This window comes from Peromyscus eremicus, chromosome 5 (assembly GCF_949786415.1).
Source record: "Peromyscus eremicus chromosome 5, PerEre_H2_v1, whole genome shotgun sequence".
Taxonomy (NCBI): domain Eukaryota; kingdom Metazoa; phylum Chordata; class Mammalia; order Rodentia; family Cricetidae; genus Peromyscus; species Peromyscus eremicus.
The window spans coordinates 79,340,742-79,367,126 of NC_081420.1; the positions used below are offsets into that span (position 1 = coordinate 79,340,742).

The 26,385-nt window shown below is 45.1% G+C and overlaps 1 protein-coding gene across 2 annotated transcripts in view; it reads right to left on the reverse strand.

Moving 5' to 3' along the window:
* Nucleotides 1-6,829: 6,829 nt before the first annotated feature.
* The window catches only part of Nrp1 (neuropilin 1), a 153,931-nt gene continuing 134,375 nt past the window's right edge, over nt 6,830-26,385 (reverse strand). For both annotated transcript variants that reach the window (XM_059263782.1, XM_059263780.1), the window contains exons 12-17: nt 24,287-24,346; nt 18,719-18,856; nt 14,214-14,485; nt 13,686-13,782; nt 11,537-11,587; nt 6,830-9,634 (exon numbers count right to left, since the gene is read on the reverse strand). In XM_059263782.1, coding sequence (XP_059119765.1) covers nt 9,345-9,634; nt 11,537-11,587; nt 13,686-13,782; nt 14,214-14,485; nt 18,719-18,856; nt 24,287-24,346 — 908 coding nt within the window. In that variant the 3' untranslated portion in view covers nt 6,830-9,344. The remainder of the gene's footprint in view (nt 9,635-11,536; nt 11,588-13,685; nt 13,783-14,213; nt 14,486-18,718; nt 18,857-24,286; nt 24,347-26,385) is intronic.

Genomic DNA, 26,385 nt, shown 5'->3' on the forward strand with positions numbered 1-26,385 from the left:
TTCCTTTTTAGCCTGCAGTTATAATTATCTCATACCATTCCCCTTTTATCGACAATTCTATTTTCAGCACTATTTTGCTTGCTCTTCAGTTATTTGTTAAGCCTGTAATAACGCTTGTCTGTCCCTCAAATTTATCTCAAGTCTGCAAGCCTATTTTTGTCATATCCTGTTATTTTGTTGTCTAATTTTAAGTTTTTGTTTATCATGTGTGTCTTGATTTATGTGTTCTTTTAAAAAAAGATTTATTAATTAATTTTTTATGTATGAGAGTTCTTCCTGCACGTATGCACATGCACCGTGTGCATGCCTGGTGTTGGGGGAGTTCAGAAAAGGGAACTGGATCTTTGGGACTGGAGCTACAGGTGGTTGTGAGTCCACCAGGGTCCTCTGGAAGGGCAGTTTCTTCGTGTCTGTTTCTGTGAAGATACACCACGACCAAGGCAACTCTTATAAAATAAAGTGTTTAGTTGGGGCTTAGTCCATTATCATCATAAGGTTCAGTTCACTATCATCATGGCGGGGGAGCATGGCAGTGCACAGGCAGACATGGTGCTAGAGAAGAAGCTGAGAGTTACATCCTGATCTGTAGGCAGAGAGAGACACTAGACCTGGTGTGGAAAACCCATGACAGGGGGCTTTGAAACCTCAAAGCCCACCCCCAGTGACACACATCCTCCCACAAGGCCAGACCTCCTACTCCTCTGCTCCTTTTCAAACAGTGCTACTCCAAGATGACTAGGCACTCAAATATATGAGCCCATAGGGGTCATTCTTACGCAAACCACCCCGAGCAGCAAGTCCTCTGAACCACAGAGCCAGCTTTCCAGTCCTATGCCTCCTTCTTCTTGACTGTGCTGTTTTCTTACGTTTCTGTGTTTGCTGATGCCTCCTGCCTGAATGGACCGGGGCTTGTTGGCCACTCCCTTCTCTGTCATCTCACTTGAAGTGTGAGGAATCGAGAAAGGCAGGGGGTGCAGCATCTTCAATGGTGGGAAGCCTTTGTTAGACTGCCTGGGCTCAGCCCTCTCTTCTAAGGTTTCGTACAATGCCTTTCACTTGGTAGCCGTTCAGGTATCAGATGCGATTTTGAGTCAGGCCCAGAGACATAATAGCAGTGATTTCAATGACACAGAAGTTGACCTTTTTCCTGGCTAATTATTTGAACATGAGCAGTATGGTTTGGGGGCTCCATTCCAGTGGTAGCTCCAACCCGCTGGCTGCTCCGCAGTGTTGGGGTTCCTGTATTCCTGTCTAAGCATACAGCTTTCTCAGCACTGTACTATGCTCAGCTCTGACTGCATAGCCACACCAGTCACAACAAATGGGAAAGTGGGGACAGCATGACAGAGGACAACGTTAGAGGTCGGTTTTCAGGCACCATCTACTATTAACTTGTCATAGGTCTAGAACATAGTGATATAGTCACCTTCTGAAGTGGTGTGTGTGTGTGTGTGTGTGTGTGTGTGTGTGTGTGTGTGTGTGTACATGCATGTTGAAAAATGTATTCAGTATTCTGGGTAGTCACATTTACAGGTGGCATTTGGGAATTCCACTATTCTAGGAATAAATGGGAAAGTGTGACCTCACCAAGGTCTCCCCTCTAATGGTGAGATGTAGCACATTTCTGGGGTAGGAGAAATTGAGCTTAAATTAGCTCCCGAGACTGAGAGAGTCCCATGGCACCCTCCTCCTTCCATCCCAACGGTTGTCTCAGTAGCTTCCTACCTCTCTACGTGAAGAACGAAGCTCTCCTTTTGATGCATGTAACTGTGGGTATGATGTAGTCAGGGAGGGTCTACCCCCCACTCTGTGTGTGTGTGTGTGTGTGTGTGTGTGTGTGTGTGTGTGTGTCCCTTCCCTCACACACATTCATGCATATATGCATGTGGAGTCCAGAAACCAGCGAAGCTGTTGTTCTGTAGACAGCATCTACTTTGGGTTTTTGAGACATAGTCTCTCATTGGCCTAGAACTTGCAGATGAGGCTAGTTGGCCATGAAGTACCAGGGACCTTCCTGTCTCTACCTTCCCAATGCAGGAATTACAAGTACACACAACCACACACAGCTTTTCCCATATGTTCCAGGACTTGAACTCAGGTCCTCCGTCTTGCACAGCAAGCTCTTCACTAACTGGGCTCTTTTTAAAGTTCCAGAGGGCTTGTTCTGGAAGAGGATATGGGGACCCTGATTTCACCGGCTACCTTGACGTGGACAGAGCTCTACTGCCACATGCTCCTGCTATGATGTCCTGTGCTTCCTCAGGTCACAGCAATGGGGCAAAGTTACTGTGGTTAGAAACCTCCGAAGCCCTGGGCCACATCAGAACTCTCCTTCTTTTAAGATGATCATATCAGGTATTTATTAGTGAAACGATCTGATGAACAGATATCTTGAAGATGAAACCAAAGTATAAGATGGAATTCATTTGTGTTTTATACACACATTATAGACATCGTATGACAGTAATGTCATATAACATTTGCATGCTGCTTGGTGTGACCATCACAGGGTGGCAGCTGTGTGCTTCTCTAACTTATTGACACTCAAATAGTTTCAGACCTCACAGCTGCATCAGTCAGCTTTCTGTTGCTCTGGCAATATACCTGAGACAATCGACTTATAAGGACCAAATACTTGTTTTGACTCATGGTATCAAGCTTACGGTCTTTTGGTGCCATTACTGTGAGTCTGTAGCTAGGCAGAACATCAGAGCAGGGAACATATGGCAGAACTGAGCTGATCCCCTTGTAGTGACCAGGAATAAGAAGGAAAGGGACCAAGGGGCAAAATGTAGCCTTCAATGACACAGCCTCAGTGACATGTCTTCTAACTACTTCCCACTAACCCGTTAGGCTCTAAATTCAAAAACAGATGTATCCATTCATGGGATCATAGCCTTCCTGATTCAGCTACATCTCAAACCCCCACCTCTGAGCTGATGTAAGGAGATCAAGCCTCCCCAAAGATTTTGAGACAGGGGCCTCTCATTTACTCCAGGTTGGGTTTGAGCTCACCATGTTGCTGAGGTGACCTTGAGCTTCTGATCTCCAATTTTTACATCTTGAGTGTGGGGATTACAGGGGTGTCCCGTGACATCTTTATTTTTCACTTCTCAGGATTGAGTTGGGGGCTTCATGGGTGCTTGAGAAACAATGTGTGAACTAAAGTACAGCCCCAGCCCAGTTTAAATATAGATAAAATTGAGAATTGGATAAAGGAAAGTTATATTTAAGACCCTAAAAGTAAGTTCCTTTTAGCCAGAGAGTTTGAGTTATGTTATGGCAGAATTCCAAGAGATCTGAGGAGAGTGACCGAGTCCCCTTCATATAAATTATGCCTGTGTCATTAAGACATAATTTAGTCAACAATGAGAAGCTTCCAGGGTTGGTAGAACCGGAGCCCTGAGGCCTCACAGGGGATGGGTGGTTTCCCAGCAGGATCACATCACGACTAGCAGCCTTTCGCCTCACACCTCTGATGCGGTGACGAGACCTCAGGAAAAGGAGTGTGTTGGCTCTGGTCCAAATGAGGAGGTGAGATGCCAAGGCACTGGAAGGGGCCTAAGGAGAGGGGAAGCCGCTGTCTGTCCTGGCAATTCTTTTTCTTGTTGAAGCTGCCAGAAGGCAGTGTGTGTTTGTTCCCAACCCAGAGGAAATGAGGTACCGGCTGCTTTTCCCATCATTCCCGGTACCATTTCGCTACCATGTGGAGATGAGACCTTATTTTGGGTTTTTGAAACACAGTCTCCTATATCCCAGGTTGACCTTGAGCTTGTTGGTAGCCAAGGATGACCTTGAAGTCCTGATCCTCTTACCTCCACCTCCCCCTTCCTGGGACTATAAGTGTGTGCCACCAGTCCTGGCTAGACACCCTCTTTCCATGGAAAAAACAAAAAACAAAAAACAATTTTGGGGCACTCCTATTTGACCATAAAACTCTATGACCTGATATAACCTTATCTACTTGTAAGAAAGACCTTATACAATGAAATTAGAAATCATGAAGGAAACATTAAGAGACCGTCTAATTTTACCATTTAGAGTTTTAACATCTTTAGAATTCAGTTGCTGCTTATGACCTAAAAGCTACCTGGAGTGGAGGAACCGACTCTTCCAAACTCGGTGTCCTCGCCTCACTGGATGAGCTCTGAAGAGTGCCTGGATTTGTTACACGTCTGTATTGCTTCAAAATCTTTAAGCCAGCAGCATACATACTCTTTCCCTTGAAATCACCACATTTAGGCTCCTCACAGGTTATGGTGGCAAAATGGCCGCAGAGCTCAGATTTCATTTGCTTGTTTTATTTATTCATTTAGGAAGGGTCTTCTGTAGCCCAGCCTGGCCTTGAACTCACTGTATAGCTGAGGACTGATCTGGACTCCGCTCTCAAGCGCTGGGATTACAGCTATGAGGCACCATGCTCAGCTCTGAGTGAGGTTTTGAGTGCACTGATTTTCTTGGCTGCTTTGTGCTCAGTTTGGAGTGTTTACAAACCCTGCGGGAATGCCATCCCTTAGTTTTGAAGGTTTAGAAGTGACCAGAAGTTGAAATGCCAAGACAAATGGCTCAATGGGGTGACGGAGTAACATGGGTGGGCGCAGGTCACCAAACATCTTGTGAACACCCTGACTGGATCATTACACAACGTAATGTGTATTCAAATATCACATCATGTCTCCAAAATATGCCTAATTATCATCTGCCACTAAACATAAAAATCTAAGTGGCAGCTCTCATCTCCCACACAAGCTGTTAGTAACAGGGCCATTTGTGAAGGCTCTGGCAGACAGTGCCCTGAGAGGAAGCAATAGGAGTCATGGAGGAAAGTAAGACCCAATGCATCTGCATGTACCCTGTGACCTCTCTGAACCTTGGGGTTCTCATTTGTAAGAGGAAATAAGGAGACCGTTAAAACTTGATATTATAATGTTGCTATAGAAACGGACACTGCTAGGGCTGGGGCTTGGACCACTGGGAATGTAGAGGAAGATTAGATGTTCATTATCATCCTTGGTTACATAGCCAGTTCAGAGCCAGTCAGGGAGCTGTGAGACCTTGCCTTAAACAGTAAAAACGCCTAGTGTTCTCAATAAAAAGGAACCTGTCTCATTCCTTCCGTGCAGGAGCAGATCCTCTCTTGGGGCGGTTGGTTCCATGTTCTCATATGTGTTACTGGGTGGAGAGAAAGCCTCCTGGGCAGACATGCCTCTTGACGCCAAGTTTGACTCCTTTTGAGGGCGCTTCCATTCAGAGTTCTCAGTTGCTGACTTGCTTGAGATTCCTTAGGACATATAGTTTAGGAGAAACAAAAGCTAATTCTTGGCAGAACTGCTTTTTAATGAACCACAAAGCTGAAGCACAGAATGGAAACATTAGACAACGTCTTTGATTTGCACAGATAGTGTGTTCAGTCCCAGCGGCAGGAAAGTTATCGGGACACACAGGAAACAGGACAGTAAATCATTTTCATGTTTAGATTAAATGTTTCAATCCTCGTGACATTTTAATCCATAGATTTGGGAAGTATTAGACAATGATTTATCAGATTAAACAAAAAGAAATGCTTAGCTAAACTATCAACCAGGGAGAAGAAAGAAGTGAGAAGCTGCCACGTTGAAAGCCTCAGAGGGCATAGGGACGGTAAGCCTATGGTCCTTGCGTGGCTCTGAAACTATGTCTAGGGGGCTGGGGCTTCGACTCAGTTGGCAGAGTGCTTGTCTAGCATGCATGGAGTCCTGTGTTCCATTGTTAGCCCCGTATAAATTTGGCATACACCTCTTATCACCCCAGAGGTAGAGGCAGGAGGATCAGAAGTTCAAGGCTACATAGTGAGTGTGAGGCTAGCCTGGACTACATGAGCCCCTACCTCACAAACGAAACAGAACAAAAAAGCCCAAGCAACCAAACAAAAAAAGTAAAATAAATAAACTATATCTAGATGTATTCTGATAAACAGCTTGCTTGCACGCATCGTGTTTTCTGGAACTGTCCCTGGATGTAAGTAGAATTTAACCTTAGTAAAATGAGTATGGTTTTATACTCCTTCCTAGGCAAAGACCTAAAAACACACACAGTAGGAAGTTTTCTGTACTCTTGGATAAGTCCTAGGAGATGGTTTCAGGATCCAGGAAAGCAGGAAGTGGAGAAACTTGACTCTCTGCCCAGAGCAGCAGCAGCAGTAGCAGTGGTGAGACCCCATGTTCCAGTGCTCTCTGGACTGAGCTTTTCTACTACTGGAGGTAGGAAGAGAAGTGACCCCTTTCCTGCAGAGTGGGGGGTAGGTGCTGCCAGCTCTGTTGTGACAAGCTTTTTAAAGGACCTATTTAATGTGTTTTGGCTCAACACTTTTTTTTGTCCTTTCTTGGGTGTGTGTGTGTGTGTCAGTCATTTTTTTTTTCTATTATTTTGGTCCCCAGAGAAATGGGCATTTCCCCAAGGCTTACTAAACAGACAGTTGTAACACTATATATACCCAGTTTTCCCCTTTCCCTAAATTTAGTATATAATCGGTATGTAAATTTATCTGTTTCCTACAGAAGCAAGAGTCACCAACAGTAATCTGCTAGTATCATAAAACCAACTTCACCACGTGGATGTACAAACCAATATAATTTGGGTGGAAAAAATGTCCACTTAGAGGCCAATCCTGCCTTGCTCACCCCCAAAGACCTGGTTTCAGATTCTTGCTCTTGGAAGGAGGGGTCTGCTTGCTCTCTCCCACTATGAGATTATTTTGAAAAGATAACTTCAATCCTGGAAGGTACTGGACACTGGGCTGACCCCCAACATCTTTAAAAAGAACAGAGCTAATGGAATAACAGCCATCAGGTTTGGGATTTCTATGAAAATGTTTAATTCAACTGCTTCTTTGGAATGTGTAGTTTGGAGCTTAAGTTACAGTTCATTCTAGGTGGTTTTTTTATGCTACTCAGAGAATACAAATGTCATTTCAAGTTAAGGCTTCGCTGTTCATTTTGAAACAACAATTTACAAGTGTCATACATATCATCATAGAAAATAAAAATTTCTGTAAAAAAAATTTGCACAAAATTTTATGAGGGTACAAAACATGAAGCAATAATATACCAGAAAATGAGACATCTTACTACAGAAAGTCTTATAGATTTCAATAAAGAAAAAATATGTTATTTTACACCTTTAAAAATTACGAAACAATCTAAAACAATATAAACTGAACATTTTGTAACACTGCCTTTACAAATTAATAACTTTATAAACATATAACTTTTAAATATATTTATCAGTGCAAGGTACTTTAAAATTTAAAGTTGCAGTATCATTTTTCCTTGGCTGAGGACAGGGGTCGAGTCTGTTGCCTTAGAAACAAACTCTCACTTAATGCTTTCCTCCCAGTATGATTGTAACAAGTGACTAGATGCCCCTGGGAATGGAAACATAGTCTTTTTCATTTTTTTTTTAAAGTGATCAATACTTTCCTGGAAAAAAGACATTCGCAATCCCATTAAACCAAGGTGAATGGACCCTTCGTCCAGGAAGCAAACATGATCTCCAAGAAACATAACTGAGACCTGTAGCCACACGCGAAAGGTTGAGTCCAGAGTTCTTACATACAGCTCAGCAAGACAGAGTCCACCAGCTGGAAGCTGCTTTTGGTTAAGATATCTACCTCTTTGTGCTGTGGAGGGGTACGCCTTGCCAGCTCTAAGGTAGGCCTTTTCTCTTTATGAGCCATTGGAAGTTTCTAAAAGCATTCATTAAAATTTATTTTTTTTTCAGGGTTTCTGCTGAATGGCTGTTGTTTTGATTTTATGCACCCCTTCTGCCTGGTCTTAAAATAGCTTTGCCTCAGACATCAGGTTTATTGTTTATTTCTTAAATGAGATGCTCTTTTCACTCCCCTTCTCGGACCCAATAACAAGACTGGAAGGTTCTCAGGTCATTTTGTATATTTGGATGTAAAATTGTCGTGTCCTTTTAGACTCGGGGATTTTATTCAGTGTTTCCTGTGGGTCTCATCTGGAAGCCAGTTTGTATTCTTTTCTCTTTCAACTTAAGACTTCCGTGAGGCGAAAATATTCCTGTCAAATATCAATCTAATCAGAATGGATGGGCACATGGCTGCAGGAAAAAAGATACTGTCACTTTAACCAGTTAACAAGAAACCCAAAGTTAGACTTTGGGGGACAAAGTTAGGAATTCCCCTTACTTAATCATCTTAAAACATAAAGTCTAGTAAAATTGTTCGCCATCGCCAGCAGGTTAAAGCTGCAAGGTTCATTCTGGACAGTGGCAAATGCTTCGATTCTAAGAGAGGAAGAAAGGATGGAGGGAGGAGAGAAAAAGCCAAGAGTTTACATCTGAAAATACATTCCATTGGAAAGAACAGTGAGAGAGAACGTTGCAGCTTTATACAAAGGGTCAAGAGACATGACATTGAACTTCAGAAAAAAGCAGAATGAGTAAGCCACGTTGCCAGGTCTTCAGAGCCCTTGCCTTCCCGGGGTCGGCGTAGCACACTAAAATATACTTTCTTCTTAGTCAGTGGGCCACCAGGTCTGATTGAAGAGAAGGGTTTTCACCAGAAACAGAGTGGGTCATCCACGGGACACAAGGAACCAGTACAAACAAAAAGGCACTTGAGAGGACGAAGACTAGCCAGTGCCGAAGACTTGTGGTGGTCATCAGCGGGACACCTGGGTGCCAGCAGTTTGGTGGCTGCATGGTATGGTATTCTGAATGGAGGTCACAAACACGAGATTCGGTACAACACTGTAAAACATCAAGAAAATCTGTCGGTATTGCTTGTTAAACAGAGCTGACACGCAATATGGGTACTGACTGAGGCCACAGTACTTTGCAGACAAAATAGTCTAATTCTTTTCCCCCCCTTGTGCTCGCTGTGGGTAGCGATGCAAAGGTGGATGTTGGCATCCCCTGAAACATGGTTATGCTGATATGCTCTGGGCACTGGGCTACAGGTCACATATCCATCAAAAGGGCCCACTGAACAACACCTGGTGCCAGCATCTTGGATTTTGCAGTTTCCGAGAAGAATCCATCACAGGGTAAGGAGAGAGAGGAAAAAGGGGACAAAGTGGATGAACCATGAAGTCAGTCACACTTGGTCTTAACTGGCTTCTGATTATCCAAACGAAACCAAGAAAGCGGGCTGTACATGATTCCGGTTGTTACCAGTCACCTGCTTGCGTCTGTAGGTGACACTCATTGAAGCTCCTGAGAAAAGCCTGGCGTGGCGTCACAGACGCCCTTCCCAGCTTACAGTGAGAGCAGAGCAACAGAGTCCCCGCACCTCCACTGTCCTCCCACCTCAGTCCTCCGGTTCTCCCTCCAGCTCCGCGCCTTCATGCCTCTGAGTAATTGCTCTGTGGGTTCAGTTTGTCTTTTTTCAACTTCACGCCATCCACAAGTTCAAAGTTATAGTTCTCCAGGGCAGACAGGTTTCTTTCCGACATCCCATTGTGCCAACAGGCACAATACAGAACAACTCCACAGACGGCACCCAGGAGTACCCCCAGGGCACTCATGGCGATGATGGTGATGAGGATGGGGTCCAGGGTCTTAAGCACGTTGCCTGGCTTCCTGGAGATGTTCTTGTCGCTATCATCTTCCCCTTCATATCCTGGGGTGCTCCCTAAGGAAGGAGACAAGATGGACTCATGAGTGCTGAGAGGCCACATGTAAGTAGACAGAAGACCAGGAAAAAGGGGAGGGACCTATGAGCCATTTCACGCTCCAGTGCCGGAGGAGTGGCGAGATGGGAGATGAGGGTGCTGGGGTTTGGAGGTGGACACTGAGGTCACAACCTAGTTGATATCACTCTAGAGTGACAGATATGTTTATAGTTCTCATCCAGAGGGTTAGTTATGATGAGTCAGGGTCTTCGAAAGCCCAGGCTGGCCTTGAGCTTGACATATAGCAGAAGATGACCTTGCTTTGCCAATCCTCCTGCCTCCACTTCCTTGGTGTTGGGATAGTAGACACGCACCACTATGCCTAATACATATGTGATTAAGCCCAAAGCTTAGTGCATGCTGGGTAAGCATTCCAGCAGTTGAGCTACATCCCCAGCCTTCGGTGAGTAGGCATGAAGTGTTGTCAAATCTTGGCCACACAGTTGTCTACTATGTTCGGTGGGTGGATCTAAACATTCTCCTGTATCCTACCTGACCTCCCAGGCAGGCCCGGATGCTGTTCCTAGTGTCCCTGTGGGTTTTTACACAGAAAGCCATGAACACCCTTAAACCCCAAACTATCTAGTAATACTGCAAGAGAGACATTTTTTTCCTGAATAAACTAATGCCTACTCCTATCATGCAGAAAGGGCTGTGGCACCGATTAAGAAACAGTGTCTGTTGCTGTGCCAAAGAGAGGACATTTAATAGCGTCTTCACTACCCTGGCAGTGTTGCTGGAGATGGTCACGCTGCTCTGCAAAGGAGTCACTAGGGATGTGTTTGCTGTAGAGTGGAACATGAGACGTTATTAGCATGGGAGCTTTGAGCCTAATTACCTGGTGCTAGGAGCAGGCCTGAAATGCTAATGGGCAGCTTGTGTGGTGTTTACTTAATGGTGCTCTGATCAACTGAGATTCCAATCAGCGAGAACTAAAAATATGAGATGGGAGTCCCTAAACAAGGGAAAACAAGCCTTGGGGGCATATTAATACTCTCTCCCTTGATGAAAGATTGTTTTGAAACAACTTCTAATAAAGTTTACAGCTGTGTGGATTCGGTAATGTGCTAATATTTCCAACATCGCAGGGCTGCGTTTGTTGTTTCTGACAGCCTGTGCTGGCCGTTAATATGGTAGGACCACGTTTCCAAAGGCAATAGATGACAATGGTGCCTCACTGTCCCTGCCAGCTCTGAGCAGTGCTGGCCAGGTGGTTTGGAAGCTTCCAGGACCTAGCCCTGATACCGCGCCTTACATCTGAGCACTGCGGAAGTGCTAACCCAAACCACACATTTTACAGTTGATCAAACACCCAAGGCTACCCCTGACGAGCTCGGCTACTTTTGTTTCAGTCCTGATGTTTGTCAAACGGGAGAAAGCGTGCCCTGTGGAACATGGGTCTTTACTGCTTGGTGTGTAAAGCAGTCCCTAAATAAGTCTCATTGTCACCCCCAGACTGTAGGGTGACAGGAAACAGGACCAGATCCCAGAGAAGCTAGGTTTCTGCCCTCCTCAAGATTCCACCTGGGAGGCGAGGAAACACAAGGATTTGTTGTCTTCAAATGATGACATGCATAGTCTCCATAATTTTTTGATTGTGTTTCAGTGAAAAAAATCTCAGGCAGGGAGGGGTTGGGTATTCTTACTCCTGAGAGTGCCACCTCACAGTGTCCCTCCCAAGTCCCCCAGGCAGCTAAGGACATACAGCACTTTGTGACAATCCACACCCACTCAGGCACAGGGACTCATTTTATGTGAACTGCCTGGATACATTCGTGTATGAGGATTTCAGAGATGCTTATTTACAAACAACAAAAACCATAGGAAATTAAAATAGAGGCTGAGCAGTAAGATGAATTTACCTGTTTCATCAATTTTAATTTCTGTGTTCTTTTTATCTAGGTCTGTTGGTTCTGACAAGGCAAAGAGAATGGAAAGAGATGTTTAAACCGCCAATAAAATAAAACAGATATGATTCACACAAACTGCACGGAAACCCTCCAGCCCCTCTGCTGGCCTTCCATAGTAGTTCAGATTGCGCAGTGTCCCTTTACAGGACTCAGAAATGCTGTTAAGATGCTGTGAAGGGCAGAGGGATGGGTTTTGGCATGTGGACTGTGGAAGGCTGATGAAGATGAGAAACACCAATGCGAATGGACCCATCACTACGAGGCTGTAGCATGCTAGTAGCTGCCTCCTACTGAACTGTGCACTGAACTGGCTTTGGAAATAGCCCAATGCTTCTTTGAGCCAGGAAACTTCTTCCTGTACCTTATCAGAAATAAATAAAATAAAATTCTATGGAAAATGTGGAGCCTCGGGATTGGGTACAGTCCTGAGTGCCCTGCTGTATCCCTGAATTTAAAATCTTGTAGAATACATAATAAACACTTTAGTAAATTTGTTCAAATAAATGGTTCATATGTAGTTAGTACTCATAGCCTCTATGAGTACTAGATGGTTCATTAATATATATTTTGTGAGTAGTTATATAATCACACACATATGCATGTGAAGACCAGAGGTTGACATCAAGTGTCATTTCTCAATTTCTTTTCATCTAAGTTTTGGAGACGGGATCTTTCATCAAGCCTGGAGTTCACTGATTCAGGTAGATTGGCTGGCCCATGTGCTCCAGCGATCTACCTATCTCTGCCTACCCAAAGCTGAGATTACAGATGTGTTAGTACACATCTGTGCCTGGGTACTAGGGATCCCAGCTCAGGTCTTCAGCTTGCTGTCTCAGCCAGCCCTTTCAGACCACTCTTTATTGGTCTACCTAAGTAGGCAAAAGCCATTAAAAGAAAAAACTCACAAAACACGCGTCCATCTAATTCACTGTACCACGTGGCACATCGCTTTGCATATAGCACACAGCCAGTTAGAACTTATTGGCCTGAACTGAGTTTATTGCTTTGTTTTCGTTCATGGAATTTGCTCTTCTATCCTTGGAACATCCCCTTCTTAGTCTCAACTTGGGGGAGGAATACACTATTACACATACTGTGTTAACTATATGAAATACACATTTGAATTGCCAGGTAGCCATAGAAATGAGTAATTTGCAAAAACAACGTCAGCTGAACTAGTAAGCCGTATTGTCTGTTGGGTAGGGTGGCATTGAAGAGGTTTCCTTATGTAGAACGAGGAAGCAGACCATTAGTCACTGTCTTTCTTTTTTTCACTTTCTTCAACAAATAGTATCCAATTATTGCCCCTTTAAGGATTACACACAGTCGATGTATTACATAATAAAAGACTTGTAAGTTGTTGAAATGGCCAAAAACCCACTGTAGCCAACAGGCCTCCTTTGTCTTCAATTTGCCCAGCAGGCTTATTTCCTTCTGTTATAATTAACAGCCTATTATGTAATGATATATAACAAAAGTTTCAGTGTAGCAAATGGGGCTTAAGACTAATTACTGTGCTATTACATTGTCATTAGTGATGCTATTTGTAATTATGGATCAAGAACCGGGGAATATGAATTGGCTTTCTAAGTCCAATTTTCATCTGTGGACAGCACAAGGCCATCATGATCAACTCTGTTAGGTAGATCTTTGAATCGCCATTACCTGCCAAGTCACGTCAGCTAGTGGCAGAGCCAGAAGCATCTACTTATTTACAATACAGAGGCAAATGATGGTGTCTCTGACTCATTGACAATGTAATCTTAATTAAATTCTCTGTTATCAACATGTTTGAAGGCCCACGGCTTTGCTTCCACACTCAGATATGGGAATGTCCAGATGTCTGACTGTTCTATTCTCTATCAAAATGTTTCCATATGCCAGATATGACTTCTAAGCTGCAGTCTTTGGATTCTGGAGGTGTCAATCAGACTTTCTAAGTGACTACGTTGGAGGAGGAAGTAAGTGAAGATAAACTGACCCACTTAACACCCTGTCTGCATTTGGCTTCTGGTTTAAATGACAAAGCAAAACTGCCACATGATAATAATTCTGCCAGGGCAAAGGGCATCGTTCATTGCCATCCCAAACCGATCCTTACTTGCACAGTCCTCCTGAGAAATGTGGTTGTTAATACTGATGTCATCCACAGCGATCCCACCCAGGTTTCCTTTCCCGATTTCACCTTCAAAGATCACCTGAAAAAATGAAATGGTTTTCACAGTATTTTAAAGCCCTGTCTTCCACATCAAGATTTGCAAACACTCTCTCAGTCAAAACTTCGACTCAAGTTCATGAGACTTCACGTGAGTTAAACTCACAAGATTGCATATAGACACAGGAGAGTCATTCTTTCTTCCCTATCAGTGGCAGAGATGATTCAAATCTCTCCTCACATTCATTTTTCATAAAGGAAGAAGAGATTTAAATGAAAGACATGGTATCTGTGGCATCTCAGAATGAATTATAATGGAGATTTTTTTCCTTTGCCCTGCTGTCATCTAAGAGACAGTGAGACATGTCACCAAGACAAACGTCACAGAGGCAACTGTTCAGGGTGGGGAAGCATTCCACACACCACACCCCACTGTCCCAAAGCCCCAATCCTCCCTCTGTGGAGGGTTCGTACCTGATACAGTTTCAGAGATTTGTGCAGCAAGACACGTCCTTCTTTCCAGTGGTCTCCTTGGTGCCCGACCACCATCCAGACCAGCTGATCATACTCCTCTGGCTTCTGGTAGCGCAGTTTGACCCTCAGGGTACCGACATGAGAGCCGGACATGTGATACCAGAAGGTCATGCAGTGGGCAGAGCTCTGGGAGTAGACCACGGGGCTCACCAGACGGGCCACTTTGCCCTTCTGATTTTCATCAGCTTGGGAATAGATGAAGTTGCCATCTCCTGCTGAGGCAAAACTCTGTGTCAGGGAGACCAGACAAGTCCACAGCACTTTTCTCTCTCTCCTGTCAAGAACTACCTACCCATAAAGACATTCTCCTGGGCTGGGCACCAAGGAACCAAGCAGTCAGTGGGAAGAGCGGATGCAGTTATTAGTAACCCCTGGGCACTGGCGGCCTTGCTCTAAGAGGCGTTGAGTGGACTGTTGGGGGTACTGCTTACCTGGATCCTGGTATCACAGGGAGCCAGGCTGTAACTTATATCTGTCTTCACACTATCAAAGGTAGACACTATGCACAGTCTGTCTCCAGACTTCGGAGAAAGTGACTTTAAAACGTTTCAGCGCACCTATACTGTGCATGTAAAAGCCAGGGGACTACCCTGGGTATTACTCTCCAGATGCTAACCATTTTGTTTTTTGAGACTGGGTGTCAACGACTTACAGCTCCACGAATAGGAGAGGTTGAAAGGCCAGCTTCAACCTGTCTACCTGTCCCTAGTGCTAGGACAACAAGCCCATGCTGCCATACCTGTTTTATTTTATTTTAAAGATGGATTCTGGGGATTAAATTCACACCCTTGTGTTTACAAAGCACGCACTCCCCCTCCTCCACTGAGCCATTTCACCAATCCCTGAGCATCTTTAAAAAAAAGATGTTCTTCTTTTCCCTTTAGTGTACGTTACTGGTCTATGAACTTCTCAGCTGTGCCCAAGAGTTTGGTTCTCACCTGAGAGCCTGCTTCTGTCTGCTGTGCTTCAGGCCCAAGGAGAAGCAAGCCTGCATTTCTGACGCTCATTTTGAACGCGCCATTTGGCAACAGCCACACTCATGGCGCCATGAGGACTGCCTGTTGGCTTGGCTCTAATCACCCCCAGTGGGAACGTTTGTTCTTGCCTCCACTTGGTCTAAACACAACTTGTGGGCTACTTTTTCGCTCTCCGAATAGGAATCACAAACTCCCATACCTCACCTGAGGTAACTGGGGATGTAACGTGATGCTTGGGCCTCAGAGGCCAGTAGGGTGTTTCCTTCCCTGGCTCACAGGCTTGCAGGCCTGTGAGGTACCTTTTCACTGTGCATGCGTGGGCATGTCCTCATGCTTGATTTCAGTAGTCTCTACGTGTCTCAGTAGGCGGCTCCCTTCTCTTACTGGGCAATCAACGTGAGCTCCCACGGGTGCTCTTATTAAGTCAGTGAGTGGATCCATGAGGAAGAGTGGACATAGGTCCCTGCTCCAGATGTGTATGAGACACTGCAGAGCATCACTCTCTCCCCCTGTGGGGAGTGTGCCCTGAGTGCCTGCTGTTTCTGGTACTCCTGGGTTTCTATCATCCCGCCGAGATGTCAAGACCTGGGTGTCTCTTTGTGACAATGCCATTGGCTCAGCGAGTAGTAGGTTGGTCCACTGCGATGCTCAGGGAAAAAGCACACCTGTTCTGTTCTCCTTTGGGAAAAGACTGTAGTGGGCAACACCAAAGGGAGGAAACAGGAGTATGGGCCCACACTTCGGCCGCCAGTCTAACTGCTGTGCATGTAGCCTTTGTCTCAACTACACACTGGCACCATCTCTCAGAGAAATTCCTCTCACCTCCTGGGCTATGATTATGGGTGAGTCTTTGTGTATGTGTGTGTGTGTGTGTGTGTGTGTGTGTGTGTATGGGTGCATGCATGTGTGTGTGGAGGCCAAAAATGGATGCTGGGCATCCCTCAATCTCTTCCCCACCTTGTTTTAAGATGGTCTCTCAGTGAATCTAGAGTCCCTGATTTGGGACCTTTAGCCCCAAAGACCCTCTAGTCTCTTCCTTCCAACAGTGGGATTGTAGGTGCACAAGGCCATGCCTGGGTGCTGGAGATCTGAACTCAGGTCCTTATATTGGCATGACAGGCACTTTACTGACAGAACCATTTCCCCAGTCCTCACTGGGTTCTCTTTTACCCTTATTGCATGCCCCCCACCACCACCAAGCATTCAGTGAACAAGGCAAAGAAGCTGGAATTGTTTATAAAGAGGTACACAGATCCATTCCTAAAGTCATGAGCACAGAACCCAGTGTGATTCCTTTACAATTCAAAATTAGGAATGTCACCAAAGTAGCAATATTTTTAAAATGCCTCAACATTCAATTTGCAAGGTTCCAAATATCATTATCATTGATTTGAGAAGGAGTTTCACCATGGGCTGGCCTTGAACTTGTGGTCCTCCTGCTGAGGACGGTTTGTACAGTGTTGTCTAGCATGCACGAAGCCCTGGGTTCCTTCCTTAGCACCATATAAACCTGGGTGTGGTGGCACATGCCTATAACCCTAGCACTCCAAGGTAGAGGCAGGAGGATTAGAAGTTCGAGGTCATCATCAGCCACACAGTGGGAATTTAAGGCCAGCTCTGGCATGAGTGAGTCCCTGTCATAAAAAAGAGAAAGAGAAGTGAATATCCTGGGAGTGCCCAAGGACGTGAGCGCTAGCAGGTGGGGGCTGTTTTCATCTAGATGGTTCCTCGCTAACAAGTTCCTGTCTTTTCCATGCCAGGCATGCCTGCTTCTCCCAGATGATCTCTCGTGCAGCGGAGGCTCTTTCTAGTTAAGGCACAGCCAGTCAGTCTGAGCGGCTGGGAGAACAAAGGAGGCACATAGTCGGAAGGAATCCCTTCTCTGCTGTGGATCCCAGAAATGGACTCCTCTTGTGATTCTCCAGCGCACCAAGTGCCGGTGTTTCCCTTTCAGACATTTTATCAGGCTCTGGGTCGGGAACTGTGTCTTCATTTTCTCAATTAGCACTCTACTTCTGTGAGCCTTTTAGCTTTTGTCTCTGGCTAACACAGCTTTTCACCCCCTTTGAATGTCAGGTCCTACTGAGCCATTTCGCTTCACTTTGCATCCATTTTCCCACTACTGCTGCCTTCATCTTGGCTAATTGCATTTAGTTAATCTGATGCCATTTATGTGTACAGTGCCACTTACAGTCAAAGTATTTTAAGTTTTCTAAAACCGCTTGTCTTAAGATTCAATGGAAAGTGTCTCGGAATTGAAGGAGTCCAATTTTATCCAATTTCCTTGTCACTCTCATTAGGAAAGGAGGTAGCCGTGGCAGAAAGAGGCCCTCAGCTTACTTTGTGCTCATATTCACTGTGGAAAAGAGAACAGTACAATGGGAGGGGGGGGGGTACCTTCTACTCATCTGGCAGCCCACAAGCCAGCCACCCCCAGCGCTGGCATGCAAAAATTTAGGGGTTCTTCAGCACCCCCAAATACTCTTTTGATGGGCCACTACTAACTATATTTTAGGAGTGGTGTGTGTGTGTGTGTGTGTGTGTGTGTGTGTGTGTGTGTGTGTAGAGAGTGTGTCTGTGGAAGTAGGTGTATGTTTGTTTGTCAGGATGCTGCTGGCTCTGTATAAGAACCACATGTGGGGTAAAGATAAAAAAAAAAAAAAACCAAAAACCAAAAAAACAAAAAAAACAGGACAGGAAGGAACACACTGAATCATTCCTCTCCCAGCATTTCCTCATAAGAGGAAACTATGGTTGAGGGCTGGAGTATGGAGCTTAGAGGAAATGGGCCAGGTTGAGCGAAGTCTCCTGAATTGTTCTCCCTTTTCCTCAGGGACCAGAGAAGAAGCACCAGGATGCACTGTGCTTGGCCATGCGTTAGCAGAGCCTGGGATGCAGAGATCGCCGACGAGGCATGCTTGTGTACAGAGAATGCCCACTGGACAGTATTATTTCTTTTCTGAGGCAGGGTCTCACATAACCCATGCTGGCCTGGAATGCAATATGTAGCCAAGATGACCTTGAACTTCTGATCCTCCTGTGTGCCCCTTCTCAGGGCTAGGATTGCAGGCACATGCTACCATGTCTGTTTTGTTTGTTTGTTTTTTGTTTAAACCATGTCTGAAACCCTACTGAAAACGTCCTTAGTAAAAGTCCAGAAAAACTAAAATGAGCTTGAGTTCACTGAATGTGGCTAAAGTTGACCTTGGTAAAAGTAAACATGGCTCTCCCATCCTTGCTCCATTAGCTGTTTTTTTTAGGAAGGCCAGTCAGTGGCCAGACTCAATCAGAATTCCTATCTTGCCCCAAGCCTCTCACCATTACAGAAAGGAATCTTGAGAGTTCCAGAAAACAGAAGCAGAAGTGAACGCTTCTAGCATTTCTTATCACCCACAAAGCTGCAGGTGTCAGGGACCTTCCCTGGTAACCAAAGATGTGCCTAGCAAGGAGGCATGGTGTCACTCTTACCTGTATGGTCCTGAATGGGGCCCGTCTTGCTGGTCAGCACGCTCCACTTGAGCTGTGCGTGGCTGTCATGTTCCCAGTGGCAGAAGGTCTTGTGAGAGCCCCAGCCAAACTCGCAGTTAAAACCATAGGTCGGGAACTCTTCAGTGGGGAAGGACAGACAGACACATGGGGAGAATTAACCACTAGGTTCAGGAAGGTCATTAATACTCAAAACATTTTTTTTTTAATAATCTCATATCTGTTCTAAAGCTCTGGGAAACCCACAAAATCCAGGATTACCAAGAAACTAATAGATGCCTGAACATGTCAAAATGTTTGCAAAGTCATATTTAGCACTACCATTTCATTTGTGTGTGTGTGTGTGTGTGGGTGTGTGTGTGTGTGTGTGTGCGCGCATCTTTAACAAGAATATGGATTTCCCTGGGAATCAGGTTTATATAAGATTTCCAGGAAGGTTACTTTCCAAGGAACATGTGTGTGGGGCATCAGTGGCATTTCCCCGGTTTGCACAATGGCCAATAGGAAATGTAATCTGTTATTGAGGATGAACCGCAAAAATTGATTTCATCAATGAAAGAAATCTTAAGAGATTGACTGTAGCCTCCACAGTTGGGGTGTGACTTGACAGGAAGCCTAGCCCCCCTTCTCATCACGCCAGCTGACAGCTCAAACCTGTGTCAGGGAGGAGTGACTGAGGCATTTTCCTGTGATTATTTCCTTTCTTCTATGCTCTCCATCAGGTCAATTAATTTCAGAATAAATCTCTGGCTTTTTTTGGTGAACTCCTAAATTTGCATATAAATTGTTCGTTCCACTTAAAACCTCAATTTGAGGTCACAGAAAGCCCAAACTCATTTAAACATTGACCCTTCAGAAATACTTTTTTAAATCTTCCAAATGCTTCCTTTGGAAGCTGAAAGCATTAATGGGTTTGTAGGAAGGCGTCTGACCTTAGCGTTCCATAACCCCAAAGCCTTTCATTTACTCAGTCTGGTTCTCTGAAAGGGTCTTGAGTTTGGAAGTACTGAAAGAAGAAATCAGGGATAGTACAGTTTTGTTTAGGAGAGGAGCCAGTGGAGGCTAAGAACAATTCCAAAGATGAGATCATTGTGCAGCCCCTGTCCCCACGGCGAGCAAGCTTGAGACCAGTCATCCACAGGATGGCAGTATTGAGTCAGCTAGACGCACATCAGGGGCGTCTGCCCAACTGAAGTGGAGTCTCAAAGGACTTGCCTTGTACAATAAAGGAAAGCATGCTATTATGGGCTGCCTTAGGGTCAGGCAGAGAACTCGTCTCCTTTTGAGCATTTCTTTAACTTGCCCAAGTGTTTAACACAAAGTCCTTCGATAGCTCTTCCAGTGCTCTCCAGTGCCCCTCTCCCCACTGAACAATGGAGGGAGGGGTTCTAATGGGAAGATTTATTAAATAGATAAGGATGATTTAATATGCATGTTTTGGTTTCCAAGGAATTCTTTTCAAGTGCTAATGTCCAATTTTGGAAGGAGCTCACCATATGAATAATCAGAAATGGAATGTAATTCCTTATAATAAGGAGGTAATGTGACCTCCCAAAGGGTGGGCAGAGCTGGTTGCAAAAGAAAAGTTGGTCACATGATGTGTTTATTGTGCACATGCTCAGCTAGTGCAAAAGGACAGCTTGAGTGTCAAAGGAGAGAGCTTTTTCATGTGCAAGCTATTGAAGCATGAAGTGGGACTTCACAAGGCTCGACTTCACAAGGCTCAGAAATCTCTCTCCTGAAGTTACCGCCCTTGGGCAGCAAAACTGACTTCTGCAGATGGCGTGGTCAGCGTCCTTGCCCTGGAATGTACTGTTGTGTAACCTCATGGTAGGAAACGTCCATGTAAAAGCGTGAGGGTTTAACTTTTCTGCTTCAGTTTGCTTTGTAAGATATGCAAGAGGGCAGAGAGCCTTCACAACCCACATGGCTTTGGTTCCATCCACTTTGCTAGCACATAAAATTTGCTCTCTGGTCCAGAAATCCACACTGTGCATTATGTTGGATAACATATGATGTCTGAAGACATCATAAAGCATTTTAGCAGTGACCATGACAAGGAGTAAGTTGTTCCTCGAGTTAATATTCTCCTCAATGGATAGTGGTCCGCCTTTAACATCTAGTAGCCTGGCCAGCCCCAGAATTTAACTTTTACATTGTATTGGACCCCATCTCCTTGTCTTGTTTTGATGACATATGGCTATCTTATTCATTTAGAAAAGTCAATGCATTTCAGGGAACAGGGGAATTGTGAAGCGTGTAGCTCAGTGTTGACAACTCAAGCCTGGACAAAAGGGTGACTCAACATTAAAATTATCAGCAGACATTTGTAGAAGACAAAAGAAAACTGCAGAGGATTAGGAAAGAAGGCGAAAAGGGGGAGGGGAGGGGAAGATGAGAAAGTAAAGTGGAGGAAAGACACACAGACACACAGGGACACTGACAGCCAAGATTTCAATTATTACCCAGGCCCTGGAGTTGTGCACAGTTCTCATTAAATTCAGTAGTAATAATTGGACTAAATCCCTTCTTAAAAATAGCAGGAAACAATCTTCCGAACTTAAAACAAATTTATGGCCTCTGTGAGCCAGTGCCAGCTGCGCTACCGAAACGATCTTGCCCACAGTTGAGTCATTAGCACAGGATGTAAGCAAGGGCTTCATTTTCGAGTCAAGGATCCTGTCTAGTACGATCTCTGCTTAGTCATCCGCTGGTCCTAAAGTCCAAGCAAGTGAGGTATGGAAGCGCACACAATCATAGGTCACCAACCCACTGTGAGCTGCTGTGGGGATGTGGGGAGACCCTCAAAGGGTGAAAGTCCTTTGCAGAGAGAACTGCATTAAACAGGGGGGTGTCTTGGCGCTTTCTGTCCAAGCATCAATAGGCTTTTATGCCTCTGATGACAACCTAGGCAATATATGGATATTGTATTCCCGCTGAGCTTATTATATTGATAAAAATCCTCAAGATGAAGTCTCTCTCTGTGTGTGTGTGCATGTGTTCATGCATTTGTGTATATCTGTGTGTGTGTCAGAGGTCAACCTCAGATGCCATTCCTCAGGTACCACCCATCTTGTTTTTTTGTGATAGGCTTTCATGGGGGTTTGGAACTTGCCAAGTAGGGCTAGATCTGTTAGGATTGGGTCACTAAAACCTGCCCATCTCCACCTCCATGAATGCGCCATGTACCCTGCTTTCTGTGTGGCCATTGAACTCAGGTTCTCATGCTTGCATTTACTCACTGAGATATCCCCTCAGCCCTTAAAACAGAATCTTAAGATTCTTTTTAGGCTGTAACTGCTCAGGAAAACAGAATTTTTGACAAAGCCTTGGGGTCTCTCTGCTGCTGCTGTTACCTGGGAAGCATGGAAAGCCTGTATGCAGCAAGGTTTAGGTGTGATCAACCTAACCTTGAGCTGGACCTCTGGTTGGAAGTACTTTCAGTCCCCATGAAGCCTATGCAGTGACCTAACCAGAACGTTCTAATGAACAGATATCTTCCAAAGGTCACACAGTTCATCATCTTCCACTGAGGAGGTGAAGACCAGATTCCTAACTCAGACAATGGAATAAATAGTCTGATGGGCTGTTTGAACCAGTCTTGTTTAGATGGTGGTAGCCACAAGTCCTACTGATTCATACTCTGGACTCCTGTCCTCTGACCTTGGCAGACCCTGGGAGAGGACCGACAGGCCCCTGTTTGTAAGGCCTTCATAAGAATGACCCAGAGGTCCCATAGAAAGCAAATGTGTTATCAAAACCACATGTGGTCTGGTCACCATGACCTTCACTTCCATTGAGATACCTATGCTCTTTTGATAGGCGAGAAGAGAGATGAATGAAGCCAGGGAGCTACTGCAGAGGAACTCTAATCACTTCCAGCAAGAGAAGGAACCAGAAGAGCAGTTAAAACACACATGGCATCATCAGAACCCCACTATTCACTCTGTCTCATTCCAAAGACAGCATGTTGAGAGCCACAGTCCCACAGCCCCACTCAGAGAAGCCTGCCTCAGGACATGCAGACCAGGGCCTTCCTCCTTGTAACGGCCTGGTAAGAGCAAAATATTTGCAAGGAGACACTGGTGCCCTTCCTGTGTCATCAGACTATTAAAACAATATTGGAATTTCTCCATAAATCTTATGCTGGGAGGAGGATGGCTCATGCCTGGGCCATCGGGAGGGGGAAACTCGTCTCTGGGAAGATTTCACCCAGGGCTGACGGCATACCTCTTGCCCTCTATTTAAACATAAATCTCATGTCAGAATTGCTAAGATGGAGTTGAGTGTCCCTGGACCTCTTGGTTCCTCTTCCCACTCTGTCATTTTTTGTTTGTCGCCATCTCTTGTTTATTTGAGTGACCTCTTGAGGTGGACAGACCTAGCATCTTAGGGCTTCTAGGTCCTGGGTTCAGAGCCTAGCAATATCCTAGGCTATAGCCCCCAAAGCCAAATTATATCCTGGAAAGGTGTGTGCAGGAATATAGCATTTGGGGGATTTAGGTGACTATTCCTCTGTCTCATGTTTGAGCGGTGTTAGGCTACATGGGAGCAAGCATTTGGTCAGTCTAAGTGCCAGAAAACTAGGGGAAAGTTCCACAGAAGGAGTTTGCCTTGCCATTTAATCGGGTCAACGGTGACAATGGCCTTTAAGGAAGCATGCTAATTAGGGCAGTCCTTTCTAGTCCTCTCTCCTGCAGTCAGTACGGAGGAAACATTGATACACACCACACGGTCCATTAATAAATGACTGCCGGGGCCAAGGCTGAGTGAACTTCAATAAAGGAAATGGAAGAATCTGGAAAGCTGACCTCTCTCACCTTCCTCTAATGATTAACTCCAAAGTATTTTTTTAAAAAAAACTCTGGTTGCTTATACAAGTGCTTCCCTTCATGGGAGTCTGCGGGGAAGAATGTCACAGAATACTAACAGAAAACAAAAGAGGGCAGCCTTTGATAACCCGCACTGCTGGGTGTGCAGAGTCCTTGGGTTTTCCTCTGAGCTAAGGATAAGGGGGCTGCTCCCAGGGTGATTCTGTGCCCAGGCACAGTGTAAACCTTGGTTTCCTGCACCCTGGCTCGTGGCACACCCACTGGAAGGGCTGTTGTAAAACTGCCAACTCTGCGGCAGGCCCAGCAGACAAACTTTGCGCCTCCTGATTTTGCAGAATGGTGATGAAAATAAATAGCTAGGCTGTGGCTGGTGGGATTTCCTTCTTCCAGTTTGCAAACACAGGCCACATCAGAGCTGTGCTGCAATTAAACAAAGTATGTCGCTCAGTTCCCTAGGGGGTAGCTGGGACTTGTCATTCAGCAATGACTGATGAGGAAGGGAATCTTGCTCACTGGCGCTTACTGAGGACCGACCAAAGGCATGTGGCTTTTTACAGCTTTCCTTCAGACCGGATGCCTGGGCATCTTTCCTAGGCCTTTAGAGCAACTGAAACCAGAAAGCTCAGTGATGTTGTTTGGAAGTGGAAAGGGGTGTGTGTGTGTGTGTGTGTGTGTGTGTGTGTGTGTGTGTGTGTATGAAACTAGACATCTGGTATACCTGGTTGGATGGTGCTGTCTACAATGGTTGGCTTCTCTGTGGCCAGGACAGTGGTGCCTCCTGAAAAATAAGAGCAATAGCATACCAAAATAAGAAAACAGAGGTAAGGGTGGATAATGTTACAAGCTCACGTATTGATACATTCCCCATAGAAAATTCTTGCTTTAGTTCCTGCCAAGATCAACCACGTTTGACTGATACTTGGTCTCCCACAATATCTGATTCAAACAACATTACCATCAAACTGTTTTATTTGAGTTTTTATGCACATGTTGTGTATGTTTACATATGTGTGCAGATTCAGATTCATTTGGGTAAGTGTGCAGGGGTATGTGCATGTGGATGCCAGAGGACAACCCGAGGTGACATGCTCAGAAATGTCACTTACCTCCTTTGAAACAGGGTCACCCAAGTAGGCTAGGCTGGCTGGCTAGTGAGTCCCAGGGATCCACTCCCCTAACACTGGGCTGCAAGCTTGTTGCTATCATGCTCAGTTTTTTTTTTTTTTTGTGTGGGGGGGGGGCGGGCTTTAAGGGCTAACTTCAGGCCCTCAGGCATGTGGGGAAGCCATTTACCAACTGATTCATTGTCCTAGCTCTAACAGTATTACTTTTTTTTTTTTTTTTTTTTGGTTTTTCGAGACAAGGTTTCTCTGTGTAGTTTGGTGCCTGTTCTGGATCTTGCTCTGTAGACCAGGCTGGCCTCAAACTCACAGAGATCCACCTGGCTCTGCCTCCCGACTGCTGGGATTAAAAGCATGCACCACCACCGCCTGGCAGCATTACCTTTTTTTTTTTTAAACCTCACACATTTGTTTTTTAAACTTCTGAAAATCAACAAATAAACATTGTTTGTTATTTATGGTGTATAATATCACATTCTTGCATGTACACACACACACACACACACACACACACACACAAACACACAGGAACTGTTAAATTGGGCTGATTAGCAAATGCATTGCTCTTTTTCTCTCTTTTTTAGTGGTGGTAGTGAGGTCTCTTGTAGCAATTTTCAAGTGTGCCATATATCCTGGCACATTTCCTCATAAAGTATCCAGAAGGCATGGGGAGTTGGGGACTTTGCTCTAAGGCTAAATGTGACATTCAGTTTCAACAGTGAAAGGCCAGGGCCGCTAACAGTCCTCACTGACTGAAGTATTAAACTTGACCTACACCTTGAAGCTTCAAATAGTTCCCAGCGTTTGAGAAGTGTGCCCTCAGGGAAGTCATGAGGTCAGTCCCCGCAAGGTATTTTTAAAACTGAAGGTTTGAAGTGGATGACTGTGGTTCTCTCCCTTTTTCATTCTTTCCTCTGGCATAGCTGTTTGTTTTTTTCCAAGAACAAACATTCTGCTTAGAATATGGTTTGGAGAAGTGGTGGAAGGTTTGTGAAGGCAAAGGGGATAAACATTTCTTCACAGTCCCAAGGGACTCAGGAATGGGACAGTGACTGCAGAAATACTGTTAGCTTTGATTCAGCCTGGGACTTTTTTGGAAATCTCTGTCAGGGGAAAGGGCTGTAGCCTTTTGCAGAATTTAACTTCTCTTCTGCATGGCTGCTTTGCCATCCCCACTTATCACCACTCTAGGCTGTTCTAAGTCTCTCTGTGTGTGTGTGCCTGCCTGTGTGTGTGTCTGTATGGGTGGGGGTGCTTGCATACGAGGATACATGAATATGTATACTTGTGTGTGAAGGAGCCCATGAAAGCAAGATGCTAATATCAGACGTCCTTCTTACCTTGGGTTATTGAGGTGGGGTCTGTCACTGAGACCCAGGGGCTTGCTGGTTAGGCTAGGGTGGCTAGCTATCAAGTCCCAGGCATCCTCCTGTCTCTGCTTCCTTAATGCTGGGGTGACAAGCACATGCCACTATTGACTCTTGTGTAGCAAGCACTTTACTGACTACCCCCAGGCCCCTGGCAGTGTTCTCAAACTCGCCCGACCACAGGAAGAACCTTGATTACTCATTGCAGTTTCCTCTCTGCTCGGCCCCTCTGGGACCTAGTGGGAACGGAATATCTGGGAGAAAGGGCCTTGAAATAAATTATTTCCCAGCGCTTCTCAGATGAGTGTTTGACTCCGTGGGCCTGGGAA